Source organism: Mus musculus, chromosome 19 (genome assembly GCF_000001635.26).
Source record: "Mus musculus strain C57BL/6J chromosome 19, GRCm38.p6 C57BL/6J".
Taxonomy (NCBI): Eukaryota; Metazoa; Chordata; class Mammalia; order Rodentia; family Muridae; genus Mus; species Mus musculus.
The window spans coordinates 13,906,783-13,921,031 of record NC_000085.6 but is presented as its reverse complement, the minus strand read 5'-3'; the positions used below and the strand labels follow the sequence as shown (position 1 = coordinate 13,921,031).

General features: G+C 36.5%; 1 protein-coding gene across 1 annotated transcript; it reads right to left on the bottom strand.

Moving 5' to 3' along the window:
* Positions 1-1,059: 1,059 nt before the first annotated feature.
* Olfr1505 (olfactory receptor 1505) lies at positions 1,060-2,010 on the bottom strand. Its single transcript, NM_001011850.1, has one exon. It carries the CDS (start codon positions 2,008-2,010, stop codon positions 1,060-1,062), a length of 951 nt encoding a protein of 316 aa, NP_001011850.1.
* Between the last annotated feature and the right edge of the window lie 12,239 nt (positions 2,011-14,249).

The following is a 14,249-nucleotide window of genomic DNA, read 5'->3' as shown; positions in this document are numbered from 1 at the left end:
CCAGATGCCCCAGATCTCCCAGGGAGTAAACCACCAACCAAAGAGTACCCATGGAGGGATCCATGGATCCAGCTGCATATATAGCAGAGGATGGCCTTGTTGAGCATCAATGTGAGAAGGGGCCTTTAGTTCTGTGAATGCTTGATGCCCCAGTGTAGGGGAATATGAGGGCCCATAGGCAGGAGTGGGTGGATGGATCAGTGTCTCAGTCAGGGTTTCTATTCCAGCACAAACATCATGACCAAGAAGCAGTTGGGGAGGAAAGGGATTATTCATCTTACATTTCCACATTGCTGTTCATCACTGAAAGAAGTCAGGACTGGAAATCAAGCAGGGCAGAAAGCAGGAGTTGATGCAGAAGCCATGGAGGGATCTTCCTTACTGGCTTGCTTCCCCTGGCTTGATCAACTTGCTCTCTTATAGAACCCAAGACTACCAGCCCAGAGATGGTCCCACCCACAAGCAGCCTTTCCCCCTTGATCACTAATTGAGAAAATGTTCCACAGCTGGATCTCATGGAGGCATTTTCTCAACTGAAGCTCCTTTCTCTGTGATAACTCCAGCTGTGTAAAGTTGACACCTAAAACCAGCCAGTACAGTCAGGAAAACACCCTCAAAGAAGCAGGAGGGGAAAGGAATAGGGGGTTTTCTGGAGTGATTGAACCTGAAAGGGGATAAATTTTGAACTGTAAATAAAATATTGAATATAAAAACAATAATAAAAATAAGAAACCACAGTAATGTTAAGAGGGGCAAAGCCAACAGAAAAATGTGTTAAGGATTAGTATCAGGTGAGGCAACCTTGGGCCTTAGATTCTCTAATTCTTTAATTAGAGGAAAGCAGGGATTAAGTGACTGACATGGTGAACTGAATGTTAGTAATGGGGGAAAGAATAAAGCATTGCAGAATTTTTTAGATACAAAGTTCACCACATTCATATATTTCCTTGCCTGGAATGACTTGTCTGCTTTATTTCTGTTCATGGGTTCAGCATGCATGTAGTGCCATTGTCTATTAGGATACACTGATAATCTTTATTAAGATGAGAAGCCTCTCACTCAGTATTGTATGCTGTGGGAGACCTGCCATTTACCAGTAACCTTCTTGAATGCAGCCTTGACATCCTTGTTTCTTAGGCTGTAGACAAGTGGGTTCAGCATGGGAATGACCACAGTGTAGAAGACAGACACAACCTTATCTTCTTCCAGGGATTTCTTTGAACCACTACGTATGTACATAAAGATGAGTGTCCCAAATAAAAGAGCCACAGCAGTGAGGTGGGAGACACATGTTGAGAAAGTCTTTGCTCTTCTACCTGAAGACTTCATTCTCATGACAGCTTTGATGATGAGCAGGTAGGAAATGAGGATGACTAAGGCATTGGCCGAAATTACAAAATTCCCAAAGAAGACAATGATAATTTCAATATTTGTTGTGTCACTACAGGCCAGCTTCAGCAGAGGTGGGAGGTCACAAAAGAAGAAATTGATCTGATTATTTTCACAGAAGGAGAGAGAGAAGGTGCATGTGGTACGCAGAATGGCCCCACACATTCCACAGACATATGCTCCTACTACTAAACTCCAACATTTTCTAGGGCCCATGGCCACAGTGTAGAGCAGTGGATTGCTAATAGCAACATAGCGATCATAGGCCATCACAGACAGCAGGAAACATTCTGTAGCTGCACAGATAGTGAAGAAGAAGAACTGGGCAGCACAACGTCCATAGGAAACGACTGTTTTACCTGTAGCCAGCGTTGCCAGTATCTGAGGGGTGATGACTGAGGTATAGCAGGCATCCAACACAGAGAGATGGCTCAGAAAGAAGTACATTGGGATGTGGAGTTGGACATCTACATGTATAAGAATGACCATGCCCAAGTTTCCCAGCATGGTGACAAGATAAAAGCTAAGAAATACCAGAAATAGTGGAATCTCCCACTTGGGGTGGTCATTAAAGCCTATTAGAATGAATTCCGTTACTGTGGTAATGTTATTCTTGGCCATGGATTCAATGTAGTGACTTTGTTCATCAGAACTTAAGAGTGATTTGTAAAGAAACCACAACTGAAGGATAGTCGTTTTCCTTATGATGGAAATTAAATATATAATCCCTGCGTATTTGTAGAAGTTATTTTCAGAAATCTTGAATCTTCATTTCATACATCAGAGTTTTGCTCTTTCAAATTTCTGTTTCTAGTTAATTCTGGTATAAATTGGGAGATTTCTGTAAAGATAAGAGGCATATACTCCTCAGGTTTAGAAGGTACAAAGATGTCTGTTCCTCTCTTCCAATTTAAATACTCTCACATCTGCTCTGTAGGCATCTAGTTCACATATGACCCTCTATTCACCAAAAGTTCAACATAATATATCTCATTTTGGACTTGGGTTTTATTGCTTTTTATAATACTTGTACTGACCTTAGTTTTAGTCTTCAGACACTAATATCAGTTTAATCTCCTTCCCCCACAATGACTTTCTGGAGTATATAAACAGAGACCTGACTCTTCATATTGACTCATCCCTTACAGTGCACATTCACATGTTTTGTTATTATTTAACTATTCAGCAAGACAAATTATCTATTCAAGTATTAATAACTAAAATTCTTTATTTTATTTCAGTATTTATTACTCCAAATCAAAATGTATCTTCTTTAATATATTACACTTCACTTTTTGCACTGCTTGTTACATCACATTTACAAGTATGTTCAAACTTGTAGTTATTTTTAATGTCAGAGCCTTTGGTCAAGTCATGTTACTTTGTACCTCAATTGCTTTTGGATATAATTTACTTAGCATATAAAGGTTATTGGTTTCTTTACACACACACACACACACACACACACACACATACATATACATACATATATATATATCATATTATACACATGTACACACATACACACACAAGTATGTGTGTGTGTTTGTGTGTGAGATGGTGTCTTTTCTTGTTCTTATTTTTATGTTCCCCCTACTTGTCCCTGTCTTCCTCTATGTATTATTCTGTTCCCTTTATTCCTTCAAATAGTCTCTTTCTATCATTTCATGGTAGGAAACATACTCCCCCCCCCCGCCCCCATGCACATACAATGGAGAGAGAGAGAGAGAGAGAGAGAGAGAGAGAGAGAGAGAGAGAGACTCTTCTTGTTAAAGGAATGTCATATTTTGCCTTTTGCCATATTACCCTTTTATCTCTGCTCCTCCTAGATTCCTTCTTCATATTTTCCTCTCCAATCCATCATATATCATATTATCTGTATTTCTATCTATCCATCCATCCATCTATCCATCCAATATATCTATCTAAATACAGGTTTCTGGACTTCAATTTTATATCCCTCATAAGGATATAAAACATAAGAAAAAAATCACACTTGTATCATTAGGGTATTTGAACATAATTTTCTGCCAGGATGTAGAGAAGAGCACTTTCCAGCACATAGAATGAGCTAAATAATGTCAGCTGTTTGACAATATTACAATCAGATTTAGCTAGCATAATATATTCATTTCTATTTATACATCTATTTGTTTTCATTTCTGCATATACACATGTATAACTTCATGCCAATAATTGACAAAGAAAGTTGTGTCACTAAATATAGTAGGGAAATCTTCCCCACTTATTTTCTTTTATGTCCCATTAAAATATTTTGTGCATTTACTTTGTTCATGTAACAATCTATTTAAATTTAATATATTTTGCTTATAGGCTTTAAATGTTGTAAGTGATGTTTCCTTTATACAACTGCAAATATGCTTTCTACCAAAGACAAAACTGTATAATTGACAGTCTAGAGGGAATCTGTTCCCACATTTCTCTTGCTTCCAGAAGAAGTTTTCAAATACCAAGTCAATGAATGTTCTTTTCCTGTTATGTACCAATTGCTCAAAGAAATTATACTTAAATTTCTACACACTGAGTTATAACAATTTTGCATTCCTCTAATACCATTTTACCATATGGCTCAGTTCTTACATCATTTCACAATTGTGGTTTGCTGACCCTTTAACTACTCTATCCAGAATTGCCATGAAAGTACCTTATATTCATGTGGCTCCAGGAAGCTTTTTAAAGAAAATTGAAATACTTATGTTCCATTTCTTTGAAATGCCATCATTCACCTTCTACTTGTAGTATTTTATCAATTATTGTCATGAAGTTTAGGTGAGAATGTAAGACCAGATATATTGACCTATCCATTGCCCTCATTTATGAAAGAGCTTGAGTCCCCATCTAAGACTTCTGCTTCCTCTGCTCTATTCTGTTTCATTTGAATAATTTGATCTGACTCCTAATTACACACTAGTTCAAGTTGGAACTTCCTAACTTGCAGTCTTTATATATACAACTAAGCCTGTAATTATCCAAATTAAATCATGTATAAATTGTGTTCCATTAGCACAACCTAGAATTTTATTTGGTATGACAATATTACACGTTCACTGTGAAAATTTAATCCATAAAACTAAACCTAAGTAAACACAATACCTCTATTTTCATACATTTTAATATTTGTGAACATGTCTGTTTACTTTCATGTTCTGTGACATGATTTAATATTGTTATTATTTTGCTAATGAGAAAATTGGCACCAAAGACAAGTTAGTGGCTGTTCAAAGTCAAATAATTAATAGTCTGTCGATCTGAGACTAGCAGCAGCCCTGTGGCTTGCAAGGATACCTGCTGTATTTCCATGTTTCACACATAAGGGTGAATTTCAATGGGATCTAATCTTCAAATGAGGCCTGACTAAGTCTGGACATCTGTAAGATGATCATGGTCTTATTAATTACCATACTTGATTTACAAACAACACAGTCTTCTAATGAAGGTTCAGTGGAAACTGCTCTTGTGTCCAATATCCCTTTAACATCGATTCCAGGCAACATGCCATAGAACACAGGATATGTTTTTCAGTGTTATTCCCTCCATCACTCTCCAGCAGGAGCATCCAGGGATGAGTTAGCTTCTTTGTAAGGCACTCTTGCTATTGTTCAGGCTCCATGGTTGTGGTCTCTAGATAAGAAATCATTAAGTAAATCTTAGAAGTCTGTTTTCCATCCTTGTGTGTCACTTATACCTTTTACATTGAGAAAAGAGTAGAGATAGAACATATGATGATTAAAGAAATTTCTGTTTTCACAATCTATGCTTTTTGTGATGAGGAGTGCAGGCTCACTGGGGCCCTTGAAAAGATTTACTCAATATTTACATTATTGAAAACTTACACTTGTATGGTAGAAATTACTGTATTTAGAGAGCATGTAGGGATTGTCTACAATGATTTATAGTTACTTAAACATAATATTGTTGGGTCTAACATCCAAAACTAAATGCCTTCCTACTTCCTGATCATAGTCACCCTGATCAAGGCAAAGCTTGTCTTTATTTTATTGAAATTGTCCATGCTTGGTCACACTGTCTCACTCCTGGACATTATCCTGATGGCTATCACTCTAGTATAGTTAAAAGATATATACATATATGTATATTTCTTTATATTTATATGTTTAAAAAACATATATTTAAAATATATTAATTGTGTCCTTAAATTTATATATTCAACTTAATGTTGTAATGTTCCCTCATTTAATTTTCTATATCATTATATTTTTGAGAATTATATATAGGCAGGAAAGCCTGCTTAGTTACTTGTTATTTAGGAACAGTCTTCCTTGTTATGCTTATGGAGTATTTACATTTTCAATGTGGTCAAAATTCTTTGTTTGTATGGTACCATTTAAAGCAGTTATCTATTGCCACTAAGAGGAAGTTAAATCTCTGTGTATCTAAGATTATCCAGCAGAGAGAGGTTCAAGTGGGTTAGTGTAAATTCTGCTCTTTTTGTAATAAATCTTTTTCATTCTTTCTATATACTTTGTAACATCTTTATGATTTAAATAAATAAATCTCTCCACAGTTTATCAGATGTTTTTCATTTTCAATGTAGAAAAATCGTATATTTCAATATCTTTCTCAAAAAACTATTGTGAAAATTTCAAAGTCCTCTTATGTTTTGTGGTTGAAAACTGGTATCTCTGTGAAAGATAGAGAGGCTAATCAAAGTTGTTGAGTAGAGAGTAGGTGAATACAGGAGGGTGCCAATGCAACCACACTGAGTCTGTGCAATTCCCACTATGTCTACCTGAATATTTTATGGATAAATCCTAGAGATGTTAATGAACTTTGCCATTAGTACAATAAAATATATTTGAATGTGGAACTTCCTAACTTCATACCTAATAGGACAACAATTATATACCAAACCACCTTTCCAGTTTAGGAGAAGAGAAGGTCCTTTCCTTCAGACTAAGACCCCCAAATTATAAATATTAAAATCCTTCTCTAGGACCATCAAGCAAATTACTTCTGTGGGAGAAGTATATTAATGTTGATTTTTGGAATTTTCTTTAGTATATGTTTTTATTCTTCTGTCTTGTTTTACCATGTTTTCTTTGTTATGCTTTTAGTAAAATTGTCTAGCTAATACAAACTACAGTTTTCTGGAAAAAGTAATTTGAGAATATAGCAATGGTAAACAAAAACAGGACTTTTACATAACACAATTACTATGATATTTTACAGAAGGAAATCCTTTGAGACAAGGCTACTGAAAGCTAGTTTTGTACTATGTTATACTGGAAGGTATGTTATTTACTGCCATCCTGGAATTAGCCCAGAGTACAGGGAGGTAACATATTTCTAAGCAAAGAATACCTTAAAAAGAGGAAAGAAAAATTGTATGATTAGTTCACATTTCAGACAAGGACACTTTCAGGATTAACATTTCTGTTATTTGTACAACAGAAAACTGTGATATCTGCACTACATAAAGAGGGAAAAACATTTGTCACCCAAGAACTTTATAGGGAGTGAATGATCCAAACATTTTGTACTTATTTTTAACTTACAACCATCTCTCCAACTCTTTCTCTTTCTTCTAAAGTTTGAGTTTCATTAGGGACACTGAAAGAGTACAACAATGTTAATATTGTTCACTCTACTGGAATTAATACCTCAATATGTAACAGAATCTGTATTGAGATCTTGCTTTGAAATAAGGAAATGCTAAACACATCATATATTCATTTCAATTTCACAACAAAATTGAGAGCTTTCCAAAAGTTGACTTAGTGATGAATAGAATCTTTCCTCAACATAAAAACAAAGCAGGAGTTATCCACAAGAGTGAACCATTCTTACCTTTGTATCCCATACAAGACTTCAACTTCCTGGATAGACATGGCATTATTTAGTTATAAGTTCTAATGGCAAAGACCAGATTCTCTCTGTAGTTATCTTTCTTAGTTTGCATAGATGTAACTTTTGAGCTAGTTTCTTCTCAGGATTTTAGGGATGAGGTAGTTATGTCATAAGTGCCTGGTCGGATATTACATCTGAGTTCATTTGGTCTGATTTGGAACTAATACATGTTTGTTTAAGCATTTTGTAGAAAGCAGGTAGGTTAGTCAGATGGCCAACCTAAGTCATAAATATACTTTCTTATAATACAAGTGGCTGGTATATAAAATGAGCTAGAAATTGGTTCTGTTAGAATAATACAGTGAAAAAGAATTCTCTGGATCATTATTCAGCTCCAGGGACGCCAAAGGACTCCAGGGAGAAGCTGCTCCTCTAGAGAGAACACATATCCGAAGAGACAAGACTCATTATCACATCTTCTCTATACATCCTAAGGGATAAAAGAAAACATTTTGGGGTTTTATGACTACTCCTAAGCTGTTAACACTCAGAACTCAATAGCAGCTCCTGCTGTAGTACACTTGTTTTTTGTCACTGACCATCATATTCTGGCTGAAATTAGTCAGGGATAATAGTGGAACTGTAACTCAGATCTGGGGATTTTAAGTGAATGTCTTTTTTTGTAATATAGAATTTCTTAGTCCTCATGTGGCTTTTTGGCCCTAAAAGTCACTTTCAATGTTTTATTAGAATTCCACAAGGAAGCATGTTTACTTACTCTTAGGAGTAAGTCTGGCATGTGGCCTGAATATAACTCATTTGCTTCTGTACCTAGTTGATTACTAGCTCATCATCCTTCAAGATCCACTTCCAAGGTTTCTATGTTACACTTACTGTATTGCAGTTCTCATCTTATCACCATATCTACCACTTACAGTATCCATGTTAGAAGAATAGAATTTGAGTTTCTGAGTGTTTTGTGCAGTGGTCAGTGATTATCCAAAGCAGAAACTCAAATCTGAAGACAGTGAGAACAGTAAGTATCAGTGGAAGTCTCAACCACAAATGGGACATTTATATCATGTCTTTTGCCAAAGCTTTTGGTCCACTGTGTAAAAGAGGATAGTAAGATCATGGGAGCCAAAGGTTATGGATGGCTGAAGTAAAGCTAAATTTTCTGGATATGACAGGGCCATTGCACTGCCACTCTCAGGAGCTGTCTTTGGCTGAACAAGGCATGCACAAGATGAAGCCAGTCAGCATTTCTGAGTGGAACATGAGGGGTTCATAAGCCCTATTTACTTGCTTGCTTATCACTGGGAAGAGACACCATGATCAAAGTGACATAAAACGAAAGGAATGACCATCCAGAGACTACCCCACCAGGGTATCCATCCCATAATCAGCCACCAAACCCAGACACTATTGCATATGCCAGCAAGATTTTGCTGAAAGGACCCTGATATAGCTGTCTTGTGTGAGGCTATGCCAGTGCCTGACAAATACAGAAGTAGATGCTCACAGTCATCTATTGGATGGAAACACAGGGCCCTTAATGAAGGAGCTAGAGAAAGTATCCAAGGAGCTGAAGGGGTCTGCAACCCCATAGATGGAACAACAATATGAACTAACTAGTACCCGCAGAGCTCATGTCTCTAGCTGCATATGTAGCAGAAGATGGCCTAGTAGGCCATCATTGGGAAGAGAGGAGCCTTGGTCTTGCAAACTTAATATGCCCCAGTACAGGGGAACACCAGGGCCAAGAAGTGGGAGTGGGGGGGGGCAGAGGGGTTATAGGGAACTTTCAGGATAGCTTTTGAAATGTAAATAAAGAAAATATCCAATAAAAAAGGAACAAAGAAAATGCATTTAATTGGGTCTTGCTTACAGTTTCAAAGAGTGAATTCAGATAATTATGACAGATAGCATGGTGACAAGCCATTGGGCATGGCTCTGGAGCAGTAGCTAAGAGCTTACATCTGATTCACAAGAAGGAGGCAGAAAGGAGAGAGGTTGGCCTGGTTTTGGACTTTGAAAGTTCAAAGTCCATCTTTAGTGAAACACCTCCTTTGCAAGGTCATATATCCTATTTCTTCCTAAGCAGTGGAACAACTGGCAATTAAACATTCAAAGATAGGAGTATAGGAGCCATCGTTTAAATTATTCAAACCCTCCACCAGTAACTGAAAAATTTTGGGCAAAGAAGAGTCAATTTTCTTACTCAATGGGTTATTATATTAATAGAAAAATGGGCCAAAGCTGGGAGAATTATGGAGGTGGTGAGAATCATGGAGGAATTGGGGATGAATATGGTCAAATTGCAATGTAAAAAACTGTCAAAGAATGAATAAGAAACATGCAGTTTGACCTTGTTTTCTACAGTACTATATTTCTTTTGTGGTTAGTACTAACTTCTCAATGCACTTATGAATGATATTTCTTGCTTTCCTCTAATAATCTGTGTTCTCCTTCAGTGGACACACCTCTGTCCTATTTTGTTTAATCCATTCCCTAATATTTGGTCACTGCTCTTCCAGCAGAAAAACTCCCAAAGAGGTCAATGGACATCATCCCAGCTAGGCAGTTTCAATCTTTCCCTTCCTCTTCCTCTTTCCTCCTCCTTCTCCTCCTCCTGTTTCTTCTCCTCCTCACTCCTCTTTTAAAATTGCAGATGCCAGATGGTGGAATAATATTGCAAAAAAAGAAAAGCTACTATAGACCAGGAATCAGTCATTTAGGGAATTACACAGAGCATTTGGAAAATATATGCGTTTATTTCCCAAAATATGTATGTGGTAAGATTGTGTCTACTGCTTTAAGTTTTTCCTACATTGAATACGAATTTGAGTGGAAGTTGATACATTGCAGAGAAGAATAGAAAAATATGAAATAATGAAACATTTCTGAATACATGTTAGGAATTTGTAAAAATGAATGATTCTGTAACATTTATTGCTCTCCTAGATATTTTTATTCTAATTTAACACAAGCTGTAATCATTTTGGAAGTAGCACTACTGGTTGAAAGTATACCTCCATAGGACTTTCCTGTAGGAAAATCTGTAGTATAAATTTTCTTAACTACTGATTAGCATTGGAAAATATAAAAGGATATGATGGCCCACTAAGACTAATATACCCAGCAAAACTATATGCCAGAATTGAACAAGAAAGAAAAACTTTTCACAACATAAGTAGCCTACACATGTTATATGCAACAACCTATCCTTGAAGAAAATACAGAAAATAGTGTTTCAAGTTAAAAGAAGAACACACATAGTAGAGAGACTAAAAAGAAATATCTATTAAAGCACAAAATACCACTGGCAACAAAAACAGCAATACCAAAAATCAACATGATCATAACTAGCACACACCTTTTAATAATTTTAAATGTCAGTTCCCTAACTTCTCCAATCAAAAGACAGAGGCTGAGTCAATGGATCAAGACATTTGGTTTGGGGCAGTGGAATCTGGACAACCTAATGGCTTCTCTGCACTTTCCTCATATGGGTCTAGACTTACACACCAACCATGGTTACTACTTTGAATGAATGTGGTATGGGGAGGAAGGAAAGATGGAAAAATGGCTGGAAAAAGTCAGAACAGAAGACAGGATTGTAGTAACAGGTGTGAGAGACTGCTGAGATGAACTGTGAAATAGGCCATTTTCCTATGTTGTTGACAAGGTGGTGTACAAGTCTGCAGCTTACCATATGTAGATTCAGCCCGTGAAAATGTTGCCCACACATGAAATCACCATGGTTCTGGGCAATGATAGAGTCTAAGATGAGGAATGGTTCACTTTTTGGATTACATCCCATTAAAGGATAACAGTGCACCTTGATACCATTGAAGGCCATGTGTGAGTCAGTGGTCATGATGTGGGAGGGGACTGCATAGATATGTGTGGCCCATGTTACCACTTAACTTTGTGCATATGTCTGTGGTCTAATCTGCAGCCTAAATACATGTTTATGGGCAGTGCTGTTCTCAGGGTCCATATGGATGTGATTTTCCTGTGATGCCTCCTGCGACCATGAGGATGTTCAGGTTCTTTACACCACCGAGGGCTGTGTCTGGGCTGGAGGTCCTACTGAACCCAGGGTATCTGTTGATGTGCAGGACCCTTGCTACAACCAAAGGCTATATGGATGCCCATAGTCTTTGCTGTAGCCTGTGTCATGGTGGTGTTGGTAGTCCAGGGTGTCTTCGAGGGCCTTGTTTGGCTGCATGGTCCTACTGAAGCCCTGGGGATTGATCCTGGTCTGTGCTTTCACTGAAACCATGATGTCACCCATGATCTGAACTCCAGCAGAATGAAAGAGCAAGGACTACTTTGGCTGCAATATTGATAACTGGAGATGCACAACTGCAAAAGAGGACCTTAGGCAGCTTCTGTGACAACTCAAACCCTGCCACCTAACTGCCCCTACAGTAATAGTCTAAAAAAGGAAGCCATCAAAGAGATCTCCTAATAGCAGTGGTAGGGATGCTGAGGTGTTGCTCTCCACAAATGATGACTTCTGATGACTGTGCAGGTGGAAAGCACTCTTTTTTTTCTTTAGGAAGCAGACTACTAGGAGTTTAACAATGCTCCAATACTCACGTGGAAAAAACAAATTGAACTTTTGAAATATTTGTTGTGGGGTAACATCTCAAGGGATTGGAAGGATGGACATAAAAGGACTGAGAAGTGATTGTAATTAGGGTGGTCAAAACTACTCCAATCAAATGGAGCCAGGAATCAAGTTGGCATCATTATCCTAATGTCTGACATAAATAGAAGTCAAACATAAATTAAAGCGATTAGATATAAAGAGACACTTCACTCCAATTGGAGGTAACCAAGTCGATTTTACTAGTCCAACCATTTATGTATTAAACTCCAGATTGCCCAAATAACAAATATGGTACTCCTGGATTTAAAGACAGAGAATAATATCAATCCATCCATAATAAGTGATTTCAATACCTTCTTTCTTCAATACACATGTAATATGGACAAAAACCAGACACTATTCTCATAACTCATTGACACTAATATCAGATGGATTTAACAGATATCTACATAATGTTTTACCCAAACTCCAAAAAATACACATTCTACTTAGCAGCACACTAATGTTTTTATAAATCTGACTTCATCCTGGAACACACAAAAAAATCTTCACAAATTCAAAAAGATTAAAATCATTTCCTTTATCATGTCTGAACACAATGCAATAAAACTTAAATTCAAGTGTAAACAAATATAGTACATACAGAAATAGATGGCGATTCAGTACTGGAGGAAAGAAAGCATCTTTATTAAACGATGCTGGGAAAACTGGATATCCACATGTAGAAAATTAAATTAGTCTTTTGCATATGTAGACCTGTGTAAAACTAACTCCACATGGATCTAAGTCTTAATCATGAAACCCAAAACACTGAAACTTCTAGAAGAAAAGAATGGCAGTACCTGACATGATATAGGTATAAGAAATAACTTCCTGGATAGGACTTTATTTGCAGAAGAAATACAGTCAACAGTTAACAAATGGGACTTGATAAAACTAAAATCTTCTGCTCAGGTAAAGAAACCATCAATGGGGTGAAGACAACACCTGCAGAGTGCAATACAATCTTTAACACATCTGCATCTGACAGAATATAAATAACAAGAATATGCAAAGAACTCACAAAAAGACCAAAACAAAGAATAGTAAAAGCAATTGACCCATTAAAATATTGGGCCTGAGACCTAAATAGAAAGACCTTAAAAGAAAAAAAAATGTCTAAGAAGTTTCTCAAATGTGTTCATCAGCTATAGCAGTGCTTCTCAACCCTCCCAATGCTGCAGCGCTATCATATAATTCCTCATGGTCTGGTGAACCCCAATCATAAAATTATTTCCATTGGTACTTCTTAATTATAATCTCTACAATTATGACTTAAAATGCAAATATCTGATACAGAGGATATCTGGTATGCTGCCCTTGTAAAATGTTTATTCTATCTTTAAATAGGTAGAGTATTAAAAGTTGAGAATGCTCTGAGTGTATGTGAGAGTGTATTACAAATTTAAACTACAATTTTGTGATTACATATATATATATATATATATATATATATATATATATATATATATATATATATACACACACACACACACACACATATGATATATACATGCAACCAACCATCTTCAAAAATATCTTACTAAACCAAAGATTCAAGGAGACATGCAGTCCCCTCTTGCCCTAGAGTAATGAGGAAAATATAGATTCCCTAATATCTGTATAATTAGAATGAGTTTGAAAAAAAGGATGAGGAACTCAAATATTGAGGGATCAAGAAGAGTTTCTCAAATTTCTATTTGCAGGTTGAGAACTGCTGATCTCTAGCAAAAAGGAATTGCAAATCAAAACAATTTTGAGATTTCATCCTACCTCAGACAAAAGATCAACAAAATAGTTAGCAATAAATACTGGAGAGGTTTCAGGGAATTGGCAAGTCCATTTGAAAGTGGGTAGGATTATAATCAGGTGGAGGTCACTATGGAAATCAGTATAAGGAATTTTCAATAATCTAACATATAACTCAGACATATCAGTCCCTGGCATATGCTCAAATGACTAGATGTCCTACCCCACATATACTTGCTCAGCATGTTCATTTCTATTTTATTCACATTAGCTATAAAATGGAAAGAATTTCAATGTCCTTCAACCTATGAATGGCTAATGAAAATATAGTGCATGCATATTATAGAATACTATTTAGCTAAAAAGAAAAATGAAAACATGAAATTTTCAAATAAATAGATGGAACTAGAAAAGATGATATTGAGTGTGGTGATATGGAGGCAAAAAGACAAATGTGACATGCTCTTCTTCATAGGAGGCTCCTACTTCCTAATTCTACATCTGAAGATGTAAGTACATATCCTTAAGTAACTGAAGAAGGCAAGAGAGTAAAGGGGTATCATTTCCAAGGAAGGATGTTTGGTGCGAGAGAGTGGGGAGAATAGCATGGTACAAGTCATCT

Bases quoted from the DNA above. Each gene is read 5' to 3' on its own strand.
- Olfr1505 (NM_001011850.1), bottom strand. From the start codon at position 2,010: ATGGCCAAGAATAACATTACCACAGTAACGGAATTCATTCTAATAGGC.